Genomic DNA, 17,725 nt, shown 5'->3' with positions numbered 1-17,725 from the left:
ATATAATTCAGCAGTGCAGCAACATCTTTAAACAGGAATAACATATTTAGGACAACATTTGTTTGCTTATTTATTCATTTATTTATTTGAAGCTTTTATACCCTGCCCTTCACAATGTCTCGGGGCGATAATAGAATAAAATAAATGACTAAGATACAGCATCCAGATAATAATAGATAAAATTCAATCTTAAAAACACTACTAACATTTAAACTAATGGGAAAATAAAAAGAGTTTGGCCTGGCACTGAAATGAAAAAAGCATCGGCACCAGGCACACCTCTCTAGGAAGCTCCTTCCATAGGTGGGGCGCCACCGCAGAAAAAGCCCTTCTCTGGGTAGCCAGCCTTCTGATCTTCCAAGATATGTCTAACAACTGATATGTCTAACAACTTGATATGTCTAACGACTTCTGTTCAGAAGGGGACCACCACTGGGCACTTCTGCATCATGTGTGCTAATGATGATTCTGCTGTCCCTCATTGCCAATATTTATTAGATGGTGATAGTTTTTTTCTGGAATAGGTGCTCTGGAGTCCAATATGCCCTAAAGACCACTTTTTGCTGTGTAAGTGCTCAAGAGATATGGATTATATAGAGGATGTAGCTATTAACCACAGGTGTGGTTGAACATGATATTTTAATTGTTAATTGTATTTTGTATTTGTTTATGTGAGCCATCCCGAGGCTATAAGCGATGGGACACCATACAAAAACTCCAAATAAATAAATAAATAAAATTTTAATTCCCCTCACCACTCTTCTCTGAGTGTCTGAAGGTCGAGCTGGCTGTTGCTTTGGTTGTCTTTCTGCCCTGACCCTAACCAAGTCCTCCAATAATGTTGGGGATTCTGAGGCAGTGAGCACTGATGGGCCATGCAGAGGATGGAACATTTGGTTTTTTTTAAGGTGTTGGCAGCATGCGTTTGGGGGCAGTTGATGTATTCTCTGCAAATCCACAAAGGAGAGGAATTCACAGCCTTTGCCTATTAACTGATCTAAAATGAGGATACCTCTCTCAGCCCACTGCCTCCAGAGGAAAGGTTGTCCAGCAGTCTTCAGATCTGGGTTACACCAGATTGTTAGTTTGGCACGTGAGATGTATGCTTATTTTTGCATACATTTACACATGCATGTTCTGGTCCACAGTGAAAACAGTAAAGGGTAGCGTATGTTAGGACCACTGAACAGAAATTTAAGAATACTCAGAGTGTATAGTCCTTCTTGGAATAAATGGTCTGCCTGATGCACAGGTGGCAAAGTTACTCTGCAGCCCAAGGACCCCTGGGAATAATCCAAGTCTCTATCCCTTTGGCTTCCCATATGGCAATTGTGAAGAAATACATGGGTTTTCAGTTCTAGCCCAGCACCTCCCTATATGATGCCCCCTTGAATTTACAGCCTCAGTCCTGAGTTTGCATGTGGAGCTGCATTTTGTTCTCTCGATATCGCCCATCTAATGTCAAATGTGATACTGAGCATGAGGGCCAGCCCGAATATTAGGAAGAATGAAGTCATTAACTCAAATGACAGTGGGGTGACAGACAGCTCCCCAGCTAAGCTACCTCCCCTAAACTGTCCTGCTGCCTCCATTTTGAACTAAAATTCAGCTCCCAGCTGAAAGATTTCCTTACAGGGTATCAGGGTATGCAGGGCTTGGTAACCTTTAGCTCAGGCAGGAAAATGGCTTGAATTGAGCCTGATTTTCCCATTACTTTACAAGAAATGGATGTCACAAATGTGTGCATGAACATGCATTCTATGATAGGTTCTGTTGTTGGCATGCAGTGCTCAGTGCTCTGTGTGCCTAGTTAGCTTGGAGTTAACAACAAGTGAAATGAATAAATGAGTGACGGTCATTTATCTCCCAGAAACTGACGACATACTGAAAGAAAACCTATACATACCACTTGCTGTGACTGCCACTTTGAAATTTCTTATCCAAGGGGGTTGTACTTGGACTACTTGTACCATGAAAGCAAGGATTTGAGTGACCTTGTCTCTGTAATTTAGAGACAAGTGCTATGTTTGTTTCTGCTGTTGCTTGCTAATGATTGTGATGTTGGGAAGTGGAATGGTGTTTCTGGTTTCACCTCCAATGAGTAAACAATGACTTGGCTTCCTCAAATAGCTTATCTGGGTCAATATGGAAAGGAGATGATGTAACAGATCCAGGAAAGGCAAATTAAAAGGAAAACCAAGCTGTGGGATGAGAACAGGAAGTCACACACTCTTCCATGTACCACCTCTCCCCCTCTCCCTCTTGTTCCAGGAAAGAACGACTGTCAGGTCTCTTGCATGGTATTCTGCAACTTTTTCTAACTTGGGACCCTGAGAATCACTTAACTGGAGGTGATTCCAGACAGGCGACTCCTGGAGTTACCAACCCGAAGTTACAGTTGTTCCAGGGGTGCTGGTGGGCACCAATGCACCCACGGATACTTTTCTTGGTTCCTACCAAGGTACCCTAACCCTCTCACTTAAAAGCACACACACAACACATTTTCTTACAACAGTTGGTACTGCTGTGAAATATGTTTCTGTTGGGAGGAAAACTTGGGTTCAAAGGAGTTGTTAAGCGTGTTGGGGCTCAGTCTTTTGGACAGTACACTTGTCCTTTGCCACGACTCCTGTAGCCATCTTGTCTCCCGCCATCTTGTGACAATGCTGTGGACAGTTTCTCTGATGGTAAAATAGGCCCATCGCCACAAACATTTGCCCCTCTCTGAGATATTCCGTCTTTCCCACCTCAACAGATTTGGCAGTGGAAAAGCAGAGGAAGAGGCATCTGGACCTACTTTCCATGAATGAAGCAGAAGGTGACAACCTGATTTCTAACTGGAACCTGGTGCTCCAAACATATAAGACAAGTTCTGGCCTTCCTGCATTGGCTGCCTGTATGCCTCCGGTCCCAGTTCAAGGTGCTGGTCTTAACTTCTAAAGCCCTACACAGATTAAAACTACAATACCTGTCAGAGTGCCTCTCCAAACACAAATATACTAGGACACTACGTTCAGCCTCTGGGGCCTTCCCCCAGGAGTAAACCCCTCAAGAGACTCAGCGGGTGGCAACTGGGGGAAGGGGCTTTTCTCTGGTGGCCCCCCATCTTTGAAACAACCTCCCTGCTGTGGCCTCTCTGGTGCCAAATTTACCATCTTTTTGGCACCTTGTTAAGAAAGTCCTCTTTGTGGAGGCCTTTAAAGACCTCCCTGGTCATTCAAGGACCTGCCACGATTAGCCAGGTGCCTTCCTTTTATTCTTGGACAGGTTTTTAATTTTGAAATCTTAATGTTTTTATCTATTGTAATTTACAGTTTTTATGCTTTGTTGTAAACCGCCCAGAGAGCGTTGACCATGGGTGGTATAGAAATGAAATAAATAATAATAGTAATTGTTCAATAGAAGGAAGCACTCTTGAACACCAAAGATCACCTTCCTTTGTTTGTCATTCTCCTTTTTACCCTATTCTTCTTTCTCTCACTCTCCCTTCTGCCTGTCTTCTTCTTTTTTAAAGGGAAGGAAGGTGGTGGAAATTCTGTTGATGCAATGGTCCAAAGATACGAGGGGATGCTGTGAGGAACAACAGAAAAGAAAATGGTGGCCACGACTCCAACAGGATTTATGTTTTTCAGAAAGACAACCACAAAGAAGACGGACAGATTCTTGTACAGAATATTGGCTATGGTAGAATGGATATTATATATTCAATACACGTCTTTCTCAGTTTTCTCCTGTTATTTTTACTGGGTTGCCCTCTTTTTGTGGTGTTAACAGTCACGCATATTTGGCTGAGCTTAGACTGCATGATTTAGAGAATTATAAGGAGAGCAGATCACATTTCTTGTATATGTAATCTGTTTAAATATGTATCATAGCAACTCCTGGGATAAATGGTTTGCATTACAGCAATGCTTTATTTCCTTTCAGTTTTAACACATTTTAAGGAAGGTAATGAAAGTATATTACACACATAAACCTCACTGGTTTTGATAACTGCTCTTGAAGGAATTGATAGAAATTTTTGTTCCTTTTGGACTTCTTTTTGAACTTCAAAGCTTTGCTTTGCAACATTCCTGCCTGATTCAGGCACTGTATGAAACTTTGAAAAATTGTTTTGTTCTAAGGACCACCTGCTGCCCTTAAAAGAGAGATTTCTAACACTTATTAACCAGCCTAAATTCATTTACAGAAATGGGAAATTCAGGAAAACACCTCTTCGCTTTGAGAGCAAAGCTATGAAATAGTTCGCAATGTGCTACTTGCATAATCCTTCCATCATGCAGATTTCATGACTATATGTTTCCCTAGCCAAAAGACTGGTCAAATTTGCTGGGTAGGTTGAAAGAAAAGAGCCTAATGCTTTTAAAAGAAAAATATGGGGTGTCTGTTTCTGGAGCATTTGGAAGGCTTGGGGAAGCATGGGAAAGGTGCAGAGAACGGAGAACAGTCAGGATAATATTAAAAAACTAGGGGATCTCACCCCAAAGTGGTAGATGTACTTACCACCCTATGCGGGGAGAAAAAAACCCTTCAATGCTTTGTTTTGCATTTGACTCCTACAGCTGTCAACTGAGTACAAAGCAACATGTATAAACTCTTGCCTGTAAAATGTCCTTAAATAGTGCATGTTGATAGCAGATATTTACCAGGACCTGGGCCATAGAAGGCTTCAAATGTCAGTCCTTCATAGGTGTGCATCTGCAGAACCCTGTTTTTTAAAAATTGCAAATCAAACTGCAACTCGGCCAACCAATATGAAAGCACATGATACAGTGCAGTCCTGACACTGTGGTTGGTTGTGACCCCCACCAAGAAAGAGGATTAAATCACTGGTGGTCCCTCCAAAGTGCTGCTTGGGCATCAGTGGGGTGGGCGTCGCTTGCGGCAGCATGGCGAGATTGCCAAGAGCAGCAACCCTAACCCCAACCCTAGCCAGCATGGCCAAGCAACACTCAAGCCTAGCGAACACGCACTTCAAATTTTGCAGTTTTTACAGAAAGAAAATACTGGTCTTTGCACTGTCCATAGAGTTGGATTTCAAGATCACAATCTGATGATCCTGGATTGCAAGATCACCTTCTGATGATCCTGAGATTTGTAGAGCACCAACCACCAAACTGGAGAAGTCTTGTGTGTGATGGATTGGGTCACGCCATACCTCTGCCAAAGTTCCTGCTTTTTCTGTGTCATTTAGTACACATATAGAGATGTACATTTGCTTGTGTGTGTGATGGGTGTTGCAATTTGGAGGAAAATGTTTGTTTTTCATTAGTATGCCCCTTCATGTGATTCTTCCACAGCTTCAGTTGGAAAAATACAAAGGGCAACAAAAGCGATCAGGGCAGTAGAGTAGCTCCCCTCTGAGGAGCAGCTATGACAGCTGGGCCTGTTCAGCATAGAAAATGGGCAAGGGAGGGGCGACAGGATAGAGGTGTTCAAAAAATGGTGTGGAGGAAGTCGAGAGGAGACATTTTTCCCCACTTCCCATGACCCTTGAACCCAGGGTGATCCCATGAAGCTGATGGGTGGGAGGTTTAGGACAGATAAAAGGAAGTCCCCTTTCTCACAATATATTGTTAAACTGTGGGGTTCACTCCCACGGGAAGTGGTGATGGCCACCAATCTGCATGGCTTTATTTATTTATTTAGAAAATTTCTAGGCCGCCCCATTCGCTGAAGCCTCGGGGCGGCTCACAAAAGGGGATTGGACAGATTGTGATGGAGGCAGCTATCCGTGGCTACTGGCCACTCTGGCTGTGGACTGCCTCCTTCGCCACAAGTTGCAGAGGAGCTTGGGCAGGAGGAGGTCTCACACCTACCTTGCTTGAGGGATCTCGTGGACAATGGGTTTGCCACCAGCTGTATGGAGTGCTGGACTCGTGCATAGACCTTTGGTCTGATCCAGCAGGGCTTTTCTTCCGTTCTTATAACTTCTCTGCAGGAGAAATCCTGTGCCTGAGAAGCACATTGTGAGACCTGGTATTTCTACAAGTATATGAACCAGGAAGCTGTAACATCCATAATGCGCAATGCCAGCACACTTTACAAGCAGTGACGATGTTGCTAGGTTTGCTTTGGTTTTTTACAAGTAGACATGATCTCGTAGGGAAAAACGTGTGTGAAATGGCTTGCAATTGAGGGCAGTTTGATATTAGGGTCAGAAGAAGAATCAGACCTTGCTTTATTCATGCAAATTAATGGGAGGAGCATGCACTGTGGCTGATTTAGACATAGTAATTGCAGTGGTGCAGATTAGAATTAAGCAGGTCATAGGAAAATGAGTTAGCCTTGCCCTGCTTCACAGCACACACGCCCTTTTTATATTGTGACAGTGTATTGTCGGCTTCATCCTGATTATAACGCACTGCAACACATTCCTTCCAAAATACTGCAGGACAGTGCAACTCCTTAAGTGGGTGCATTGATTTCAACATCCCTAATTGCATTCAGCCCATAGGGTCAGCCTCCAAAGTCAAGCAGCTGTCTTCAGTGGTGATCAAATCAAGGCCTCAAAATCGATCCAAATCAGGTTGGTCAGACAATGCTGACAGACAGGATGTTGCTCAAATCGAACCACTTACATTATTAAAGTGTTTTGTCAGTATTTCTCTGTGCAAGTTGGCCCACCCAGTTTAGAATGAAAAACTCACAATTAACTTCATTTCCAAATCTCTCTCACACACACTCACACACACTTTTTCCCTTCCAAGGAACTTTCAACATTCTCCTCCTCTTCTACTCTTATCCTCGCCATGACAGCCCTGGAAGGTAGGATGGTCTGAGAGTCTGTGACTGGCCCAAAGTCACTCAGTTGGTTCCGTGGCTGAGAAAGAACGTGCTTTTAGAAAGAACTCGAAGTCCTAGTTCCACAGATTGGCTTAAATTGCAATGCTATAAATCCTGAAGTGAGAACCTGTATGCCTAGGAAGGAGGGTAGGGAAGAATCTGCTATTCTTAAAGAAAACAGAAGTGGTAGAGATTTAGTTTTTCCAGGGGTGAATAAGTCTTACCCATAACAATGTGAAGATGAAGGGAGGGGGGGCACCAGAGTCTTTTGGCACTTTTACAGCTACAGCAAACAACAAATTCATTCATTGTGGTGTTGGATTTCGAGGGCCAGAACCTTACCCGAGTTATGACTGATAGTCATCTTAGGAGCAGAGAGATCTTAATTCAAACCCCCAGTTAATTATGTTAATTAATTAGGTCCCCCCCCACACACACCCAGGGTTGTTGTGAGGGTACAATATGGGGGGTGACCCATGTTTCTGTAAGCTTCTTGGAAAGGCAGAGGAGAGAAATATAGTGGCAGTAACTACCTTCCTCCAAAATGGTGGCTTCCAGATGAGTTGAGGAAGAGATAGGTTTACTGTGTTAGCATGTAACACTAAGCCATCATGCAGGGCTACATTCATGAGCAGAGAAGCTTGGACTCCCACTTCTGCTCTCCCCTACCCTTCTGCATCATTCAGCATTCATTTTCATGTTACCTGATTCCTAGCTTGCCATCACATATAAACCACCAATTGTGTTTTAGAGCATCCTCCAATTAGCCAGCTAAACCATCCAGGGTTTGTAGATGCTTGGCATCTGACTAGAGATTATTTTAAATTATGATTCTTGGTTTGCAAATGACAAGCCAGTGATGAAATGGTGATTTATTTCTCCTCTGAGTTTGGTGGAACCATCAGGAGCTCTTCGACTCTACTAAACCAGCAGTGGACAGCTTGTGGTCCTCTGGATTTTTTTGGTCTAAACTTCCTATCAGTCTGAGCCACAGAATCAATAGTAAGAGAAAATGGGAGGCCAAATCATCTGGAACCCAAACCCTAACTCCTAAATGAAACCTTGGTTTTGTATTATATGCAAATCTGGCATGTCGCTGTCTTGCCTGTTCAAAACCTCAATAGCGTCTCCTTTTCTCTTTCTTGGAAATGACCAGTGCGTGTTTGACTTGGTGTCCAAGATTCTAAGGAACAGAAAAAGCTCTATGCCAAATCTTGATCACTTTGGAGCAGAATGCATTTTGACAGGACTGGGTCTTGGGCAGGACTTCAGGCTGTGCGTTCCCAGCGGTGTGCTGCATTGCTCCCACTGACATACACCATGGCACTGCTGGAAATGGCCAGCCGTCAAAAAGGTTGGTTCCACTCTGTTAACGGTAGCAATGCAGGTGCCTCCAGAATTTCTAAGGCCATTCTGATCCCTAGTAGGAGCCGTCCGTCCGTCCTTCCTTCCGCAGAACACTGCAGCACGGGCGAGGTGGCCCCAGAGGGTGCAAAATGCAGTGTAAAATGTAACGCTGTTTAGCTCAGCAAATTTTAACATTTGCAGCATCACATGCTGATGAATGTTGACCAGCGTTTGCAGTGCAGGTGCTCTCTGGGGCCAACTCGCCCACCGTGCCAGATTCAGTGAAAGTCCTGGTCCTTCCGAGGGAGGCATGGCTGCCTCAGGGAACACTGCTCCCCTTTCCAGTAAAATTAAACAGGAAATACGAGGCTGCTGGTTGGCAGAAGGCTGGGGGGGGGGGGCAAGTTGCTGCCATCAAGGGTAGGTTTGCTAGGCCCTTGCTGTGCAGAGGCCTAGTGACAAGATGCGTGCCCAGGTGTGTCGTATGGGATGTACCTCAATATTAGCACCACAAAGACCAGCTCCCAGGCCATGAAGCTGTGCCCAAGGGCAGGCCATGGGCCATGCGGGGGTGAGCTTGAGTTCAGGAGAGGCAACCCACTCGCCAGCGTGAATGAATGCCGGAAGCCTTGGGGAGAAAAGCTCAGGCACAAGACATTTCCCCTCGCAGAGATCAGGCAAAAGAATCCTGCAAGGAGGGTGGCCATTGTCCCGAGACATCAGGAAATGACCCCACCAACAGTAGCAAACACGAGCAAAGAACTCACTCTAGAAAACAGATTCGCTGATGTAGCAGCTAGTGGTAAAGAAGGTCATGGAGAAGCGATCAAGCACCCATCCAGCAATTAGCAGTAACCTGGGAAGCATTGAGAAACTCCCCATTACCACCGAGGCAAGGAGAGAGAGAAATATAAAGATCAGTATAAAGACCAGGGATGTAGAAAAGAGAAGGGCAAGCGTGGAAGGCGCACACAAGGGACTGCTGTCAGAGGCTACCTTGCCAGACACGCCAAGGGGCTCCTTCCTCTCCCCTCCCTTTCTTGTCTCTTTAAGCCTGTTAGCAGGAAGCTCTTTCTCTCTTTAGAAACAGAGAATAAAGTTGGGATGCAGTACAAATCTCTGCTGCCTAGACAAGATGTATTTTCTGCTGAATAAACTTTCCTTCACTTTCTAAGCGCTGTGTGTTTCTTTGGGTACGCAAAGTTAGGGGGTGTGTTCTCTACCAGTGCATGTCAAACCCCAGAAAAAGATCTGAAACCTTCTGAAGCAATCTATTTGTAACACTACAACGTAATTAGACATTATTTCTCAGAAGAACCGTAACCTTTTCATATGTTTTTAAGGCTGTAAACAAATAATATTCAGGTTTCTTTTGCCTCAGGCTTGAAAAGAGTATGTTCAACCGAGGTTATTTTACTTGACATACCATAGGGGAGACCATGAGTCTGTGGCTTGTCAAGTTACTTTGTCGCTGCTAATTGTCTAAGATCTCCGGATAGCAACCTTAAAGCAGACTTTGTCAGTTCCCTTAAACTGGAAGTCCAGTGAGCTAAAATGTATGAACATAAACACAGAAATAACACTTCTGTGGAAATGACAAAACTTTATTTATGAGACTCCACTGAATTTTTATCAGTTATTGCTAGGAAAAAAGCAAAGTACAACTGAAGGATTTGAGAGGGAAAAGTTTAGTTTACATACAATTAAAATACAATTTTAAGTTATATACAACCTTGCAGGAATTGAAATGGTCTAACTATTCCTCCATTGAGGAGGGAGAACAAAATTTCCTTCTGTTGAAAGGTCCTAGACTGATCCATGTTAGCAAAAGCTGTATCTAAACATGTGGTTAAGACTTTTTAGCACCTTAGTCTGTATTTCACTTTGGTTTGATGATTGAATTGAGGAAATGAAGCACCAAATGGATCTCAAGGTTCTGAGAATCCCAGATTACAGTTGCTTGTGAAGTTGGTTCCATTACATGCAGCTTTAAAAATGATTCACAAAGATTACATAAAAGCTTGGCAGGTGATTGCCTATCACCTTGTAAACACACTTGCTCAAGCAGTTCATAGTTTGTTACACAGAATTAAATATCTTGCAAGACCTGTCAGAAACTAAACCAGACAGAGCAAAGAAAATGCTAGCCTCTGTTGTACACAAACGTTCATTCGTTCTTGCAAAGCTGCTGACATAAATTTTAAAGACAGTTCACAACAATTCAAAAACAGCATAATTCTCCATTTTAGTCTAGTTCAAGTCTGCACTGAAATTAAGAAGCAGCTCATACAAAACTGTTTGCAGATTATGTTGTATTCAGGCACTGTCATTAACTGCACACGGTTCCCTGGTGGTATACATTTCATATGCGTTTAATAAAATATTAATTCACATTCAGGGAAGAAGATTGTGGGGGTTTTCTTTGTATTGTTTTGTTTTGTTGAAAGTTAATATGCAGTGTCTGATGAAAATATTCACATACACCCTTCGACTTCTCAACGTTTTGTGGAATAGCATCTTGTATCAGAACTTGGAATTTTAATGGATTGGATTTCCATTGTTGTCACTCCATGCACAAAAGGTCCTTAACACTGCGAAAGTGCAAAATGGTTTTATTGTGGCACAAAAGTTCAGTGAACAAAACCGGACTGCCACCTGGGTAAGTATTCAGCCCCTTTGCTGCGACCTGCCTGAATAGGATCAGGGATCACGTGCTAAACTGGTTGAAAGGAGCCCACCTGTGTGTGATCCCTTTGCCACGTGATATCCGACTAAATACACCAGTTTTGGGAAAGCCCAGAATTTGCTGGAGAGCAGAGCTAGACAATAGCACTACTAAGACCAAGAAACTATAGAAACAGACATGGAATAAACTTGTCCAGAAGCACCAGACAGGTTCAGGTGATTAAAAAAAGGCCACGAACACCCACTGGAACAGTGTTGTATCCATTAATCCAAAAGGAAAAGAATATACTCAGCTGCAGTGCTGCCTAGAGAAGGCTGCCTACCAGAGCTCAGTCACTGGGTATGGAGGACCCAGTTGGAGAAGCAACCAAGAGGCGGGGCAGGCCTGAAGGAGACGGAGGGTGCCACAGCTTGGTGGCAGAACTCTTCTATGGCCAGCTATCACCCACCCTGCTCCGAGCTGGCAAACAGGCACGCAGGAGACACAGCAGATGCATGCAGAGATGCTATCCAGTCTCGAGGTCAACACGTAACATTTGGCCTCACTGCAAGCTGCCCTTTGTGGCACAACGTGGTCATGTCGTGGGGGTGCTTCTCCTCACCAGGGACTAGGAAACTGCCCAGGACTCAGAGCAAGGCAGATGGAGCCAAACAGAATTCTAGAGAAACACCTGTTTCAAGGCACCATCGACTAGGTTAGAGATTCCAGGAGCGTGGAACACCCTGAACACCAGAGTGCTTTAAAAGCAAGAACTTTAGAACAGTTCTTGGAATGGCACTAAGCCCAGACCTCTGTTTGATTGAGAACGTGTGACATGACTCGAAAGGGGTCGTTCACCGACGGTCCCCATAAATCCGGCAGCGCTGGGCTACCTTTGCCAGGAAGAACAATGGGCAGTACTTGCACTTTACTGTACTGGAAATCTAGTGTACACCAAGTGGTAACAATGCCAACTAAATCTATTTCCGCTCCAGGCTGCAACACAACAAAAGGTAGAAAAGTCAACGCGTATGAATACTCTTGCTTGCAAAAGTATTCTTTTTATTTTGCTTTGTGTTTTTAAGAGATTACCCCCCCCCCCCCCAGTGCGGGCTCCAGGTTTTGAAATGCTTGGGCGAGATTCCGCAAGGGGCCTCCTCCCGCAGAGTGTCCTTTTTCATTACCACTGTCACAAGCTGCTATGACAACTCTAATCAGGGCCCTGGCCCGGGACCTCAGCTCCTCCTCCTCCTGACCATCACTACCACCACTGCCTGAGCCAGAACAAAAGGCTGATGGACAGGAAGATGATGGTGGAGAAGAGAAGAAGCGCTCTTACTGGTGGGCTCTAAAAAGACGCCAGGTCTATCCTTAAGACCAGCTCAGGCTCTTCCCCATCCCTCTGCTGCCTAGGCTAAGAAAAGTCTGCTGCAGACCCTGGTGCTTCTTCGCATAAAGCAGGCTTCTCTCTGAAATGTTCAGAGGTGAAGCATTGTTCCATCATATGTAGCTTCAGAAACAGCCTCTTTTCACTTCTGTTTCTCTAAACACTGATGATGTGGGAGTAGGGGAAAGGACTGGATGATTGGCTAGTCCACTTCCTGATCAGAGAACACATTTCGCCAAGGGCTCTTTAATCACCATACTTTAGGGGACCATGAGATGATCATTCTTTCTGTACCACTAGGCTTCATTATGAAAAAAAGGCCTTAAATTATTTTCAGCCATCACAGCTCCCTCTCTCCTGTACCCATCTTTCTTTTCTTCTCAGAACAGTGTTCCACATGAAATATAGGGAGGTAAGTACCTTTCCCTCTCTGAGACCCTCAAAACATAAAGAATACTCTTGCACAAAAATCAGTACACCTATACATCTGAAACTTGCCAGGTTCGGTTCCCTCAGAAGGGATAGCCATCCCTGCCAATTTCATCCAATTCTGCCAAAAAGTACTTAAGAATATTAGCAGCAGTTCCCTTTCAATATGTAAAACTATACAGGTGCCAAGGACAAACAATGGGAAACACAAAGCCTCATATATCTGAATCTTACGTTGGGTTTGGCAAGACCTCCAAAATTCTGTGAGCAGAATCAGGCCATTTTCCAAAATACTGATTCAGGGTCTCAGTCAAATCTTCAGGCAAGTGCTCACCTCTAGTATATAACCCTGACAATAAAGCAACCCATGGATTGTTAACTCTGGGAAGTTTCCAAGTAGCTGGAAGTGAGCTCCCACCCACTAGCCTGTGCCAGCTTTGTTAAACCCAAGAACGCCTGATTCGAGCTTCTCTGTTGTAACATCTAGGCTCAAAAGGCAGGGAGCAGCAGCACAAATTCTTAATCCAGCAACAATCCATGGACCAAATCTCTGGGTTGTTCCCCCCCCCCCCCCGCCCCATCTCCTCGTGTCCCAGGGGCGGCAATTTTGGCGACGTGACAGCAGGTCTGCACTTGGGAGTCCACAATTACGATCGCTCCCATGCACACACGTTTGATTGCTTGAGCTGCATCACTAGCCGTCCTCCAGTATCCAGAGTGTTGTTACAGAGAGGATGGAAAAAACGTTTTCTTTGTTGCTGCACAAGACAATAATAGTTGGGTTTGCAACTGAAGGAAGCAGCCAACTGTGCATGAAACTCCCTTACAGCAAAAGCTGTTTGACAGTGGAACAGATGCCTCCGGAGGTTGTGGAAGAGACCTTCCATGGAGGCATTTAAGCAACGGCTGGATGGCCATCCGTCAGGCACGCTGCCACTGCAAAATTTTTGCAATGAACAGAGGGGTGGACTAGATGGCCTGCAAAGTTTCTTCCAATTATAAAATGCTAGGATTTTACTACTTCACCTGCTATTTTTATGATGTGAGCCACCGTCTCATCCCAAGGATGTAGAATGTACACAGCCTGGCCAGATCTCATTCTCACCCCATATGACTAGATCTCCAGCCTCCAAGGAGAGCTAGAGTCTCCCGGTATGGGGCAGGAACTTCGGGTCTTACCTTCTGCAATACCAAACAGGAAGTGCTAAGGTTTTTCTGATCACTGCAGCAGGCCAAAAACCAGGCGGTGCAGGCTAACATGGAGGCACTGGGGTATAAACAAATCAGCAAACAGTTTACAGTTGGTTTAACTCATGTTAGAAAGTACAACAGTCCTTTACTCGTGTTGTTTGTGCAAATCCGTCTCATGTTCTGCCTTCAAATCCTCCTTTGGTATGAAGATTCCATGTAAGTCCAGGTGCAGTTCTACATTTACCATGGCCCGAGCTATTTCCTTAAATGTTTTGGCATCCAAGATCAGCAGGAAAGCTGGCTTCTGGGGCTCTACTGTCACAATGGTTGACATGATGATACCTAAAGTTGCAATGGAAGACAGGCTAAAATTATTTTTTCCGCAGTGTGGCTCCTTCCAAAAGATGAGAAGGAAGAAGTGGAGTTTATTTGTGTTTAGATCTTGGTATGTACCAAGGAAGGGCTGGCTCTACCATTGGGCAAACTGAGATAGCTGCCCCAGGCAGCAAATACTACGGTGGTGGCAAGGTGTTAGAGGACAAAGTTTATCTACCACAAGCCCCCTGCACCTATTTCCCCCTCACATGCGACATGTGTAATTGCCTCCTAACAACCTATTATGCTTGCAAAATAATTATGCTTCAGGTCAAGTTGTTTACCACCTTCCTTCTAAGGAGTCCAAGGTGTATACCCCCCTCTCCATTTTATCCTCACAACAGCCCTGTAAGGTAGGTTAGGTTGAGAGTCAGTGACTACCCCAAAGTCACCCAGTGAGCTTCAGAGCTGAGGAGGGACTAGCGCTAGATTTCCCAGATACATCCTGCATCTACCAAGTGGGCAACAGGTGTTTCAGCGAAGCAAACATGTGCAGCTCCAGTACAGTTTTCATTGGGAGACCAATGTTTTCACTCGCTGGTGCTACACATGTGGGGGACCTGGAGAACAGGTCTGGCCTAGCACTTGAGCCTTTTAAGATAAGCTCGGACAACGCTTGTCCTATGTTCATCTGCTCCGAGATGTAAACTGAGGTCTCTCCATCCATCCCTCCCTCCTTCCACCCACATCCATCTCTCTATGGGTTAACACAGCTACCTGCGTTTCAGCTGCCATGCTGGGTCAGACCTGTGTTTTCTTCCTAAAGTGGCCAACCGTATGTCCGCAGAAACCCTGCAAGCGGGACATGAGTGTAAAGGCACCCTCTCACCCATGCTCCACAGCAACTGGTAAACAGATGAATGGTCCCTGATACTGGAGGCAACACATGGCCATCAGGACAAGCAGCTAAGAATAGTCTTGTCTATTCCTTCTCCACTTTTCCAGCCACCCAAACTGGTGGCCACCACTGCATCTTGAAGAAGTAAGTTACATAGTTCAGCCATGCACTGTGTGAAGAGGGACTTGCTTTTATTGTTTGGGATCCTCGCCAGTTAGCACCATGGGACGACCCCTTGGGGTTCTGCCATCATGGGAAAGGGAGAAAAACATGTCCCTCTCCAGGGTGGCTACAGAATCTCCTTGCAGCACGGCTCCAGCACTAACCACTAGGCAACTGAAAGCTTGTTCCACCACACAGGTTTTTGCCTAGCCACCTCATTTGCTCTTTTTGTTCTCTCTCAGCCTAACCTGCATCAAAAGAGCTGTTATTAGGGAATAAGAATGAGAGAGACACTGCCTGGAGCTCCTTGGAACTGGGTGGGGCAGCGACCGAGACAAACCGGTGCAGCGGGGCCGGCCGAGGAACAAAAGCCACCTGTCAGGAAGCAAAGTATGTGGGCGTTGTATTTCCAATATCAGCATTACTGGAAGAGCAAATGGGTGTATGCAGACTAAGCAGAAATGCACCCCAGATTATGAATGGCGGTATTGTGGGCCATGCTGAGCAACAGGCCATGGGGGGTCTCAGAAAGAGAGGTCCTTAAGCTTTAAGTCTGTAAATTCACCTGCTTGCACTGAAAGCCTTCCTGGGAGGAAGTCCCACTGAACAAAGTGGGGCTCTCCTCTGAGTAACACGCCCGGGGCTGTGCTTTTGTTCACCTTCTGCAGTTTAATCAGTGAATCAATGAGCTTGCAAGTGAATGTTTTGTTTTTGAATTTTGATTGAGCATATTACTGGAATGGGTTTTGGGATGAAACACATGCCTCCACACGCCAAGTTAAGGGCACTCTTCTTTCCTATTAATTTTTTAGGCTGCTTTGCTTCTGATGTGTTACTGAAGCAGTATTTATATTTTTACTTCCAGGAGGGCCGCTTCAAAGTATTTTGCACCCTGCTAAGTCAAAATCGTGCTTGGGAAAGTTGAAAATAGAACACAAAGGGGAAGACCAAACAGGAGATGGGCTGAATCATTAAAGGATGGCGCTGCCTTGAACTTAGAAGAGCTGAGCAGGGCATTTTGGAGCAAGGCTCCAGTTCATGAGGGTTGCCGTAAGCCGGAGATGTCTTGATGGCACATGACAACAACAACACTCAAGGATTAAGGTGCACAGGAGCTGAGGCACCAAGTTATTTTGGTATCCGAGGCAAAAAATTGCGTAAGTGCCCCTCCCTGGAAAAAACCACCACAACCACGGTGATGGCGCAAGTTGCTGCCTTTCACGACAGCCTCTACTGCCTCGTCCTCCCTAATAGCAGGGTTGGGTTTGAGCTCCAGGAAACACTCTCTTTGTTGTTCGTCTGCCGAGGAACCCTTTGGATTTCACCGGAGAGAGTTGGGTTGTCCCCAGCGAGCCACACCGTGTGTCCAGGCCTCGCACGGCCTGCCACAGATGCTACTGTGATGCTGGAAAAGGAGCCTGCCTTGCTGAAGCCGCCTGCAGCCCTGCTGCTGCCCAAATCCCCCAGGGCCTGCGACTGCCTCAAAGCCTCTTCTAAGCACACAGGATGGTGCCACGTCGTGGCAATGGTGCACCGCTGAGTGGAGGGAGACGTTTTCCTCCAATCACTGGCACCAGATGATGATAAGTGATACAGTAGATACGGATATATTTATCATCAAGCAATAGCATTACTAAAATTCTGTTGTTATAATTATTCATCCTTTCTAGGGATGCCTGTTGGAGAAAGGTGTGGCCCAGGCAGAAAAAACGGCCCATCCTCATACTGTGATAATGGGAAAGCAAATGATTAAAGACGGCTTTTCCTTTTAATCGTGTTTATTAAATTGGAATTTATCTCACAATGTCCTCAAAAGCACCTGCACAGATGTTTTGTTAACTGGAATCTCGGTGAAAGGCAAAGGATTCCTTGGCAGACAAGACAACAAAGAATGTTATGGTAACGCTCAATCTTATGTATGTTTAGACAGAAGAAAGTCAGACAACTCTTTGTATTTCCCAGCCAGCACAGGGGATGCTGAACATCACTGGGGGTTTTTCTGTCTAATCCTGCACAGGATCGAGCCTTTGAATGGTCAGTCATAAAGGCAGATACTGGTCTGGGTATAGCCCTTTTCATATATCCATCTTCCTTCCACTCCAAAACAGAAGTAACAACAGAGGTGAAGAAACCTGAAATGCTGCTAAGCAAGCTGACTCTGCTCTTTGGCCGAGATAAACTATCTTAATCTCTAGGACAATATTAAGCATGTTAAGATGGCCCTTTGATAAGCTTGCACGAAACATCCATTACATAAACGTGCGTATGAAGATGCATCGCTTTGCTCCTTGCTGTGCCGTCAGCAAGTTTTTGCTGATTATAGGTCTAGGGCAATCTGCCCCAACATAGTTAATTAAAATGCAGCTCTTCATCTGGAAAGGAAAATGACCCATATGACAAAGGTGGCGGTGGCCGTGGGTCAGAGTGGGAGCCAGTAAGGGGAAAAGGTCAGGCTTGGGACTAGGAAGACTTTAAATCCCCACTCAGCTATGAACTCCATGTGATTAGACCCTTTAGACCTGCTTGAAGATTCCCCTCCAAGAAC

The 17,725-nt window shown here is 45.1% G+C and overlaps 1 protein-coding gene and 1 long non-coding RNA gene across 6 annotated transcripts in view; one reads left to right on the top strand and one right to left on the bottom strand.

The window, feature by feature from the left end:
- The first annotated feature begins 1,928 nt into the window (after nt 1-1,928).
- On the top strand, nt 1,929-3,905 carry LOC123025445. The gene is made up of 3 exons (XR_006415122.1): nt 1,929-2,461; nt 2,756-2,920; nt 3,515-3,905. It is a non-coding gene; the product is annotated as an uncharacterized LOC123025445 (long non-coding RNA).
- Nucleotides 3,906-9,721: 5,816 nt separating this feature from the next.
- Nucleotides 9,722-17,725, bottom strand: part of BCO1 (beta-carotene oxygenase 1) — a 37,630-nt gene continuing 29,626 nt past the window's right edge. For all 5 annotated transcript variants that reach the window (XM_044434157.1, XM_044434162.1, XM_044434158.1 and 2 more), the window contains one exon: nt 9,722-14,147. In XM_044434157.1, the coding sequence (XP_044290092.1) occupies nt 13,951-14,147 (197 nt within the window). In that variant the 3' untranslated portion in view covers nt 9,722-13,950. The remainder of the gene's footprint in view (nt 14,148-17,725) is intronic.

The sequence above is a fragment of the Varanus komodoensis genome, unplaced genomic scaffold (genome assembly GCF_004798865.1).
Source record: "Varanus komodoensis strain SLA01 unplaced genomic scaffold, ASM479886v1 scaffold27, whole genome shotgun sequence".
Classification (NCBI taxonomy): Eukaryota; Metazoa; Chordata; class Lepidosauria; order Squamata; family Varanidae; genus Varanus; species Varanus komodoensis.
The sequence above is the reverse complement of the archived record's forward strand: the minus strand, read 5'-3'. Positions and strand labels throughout refer to the sequence as shown.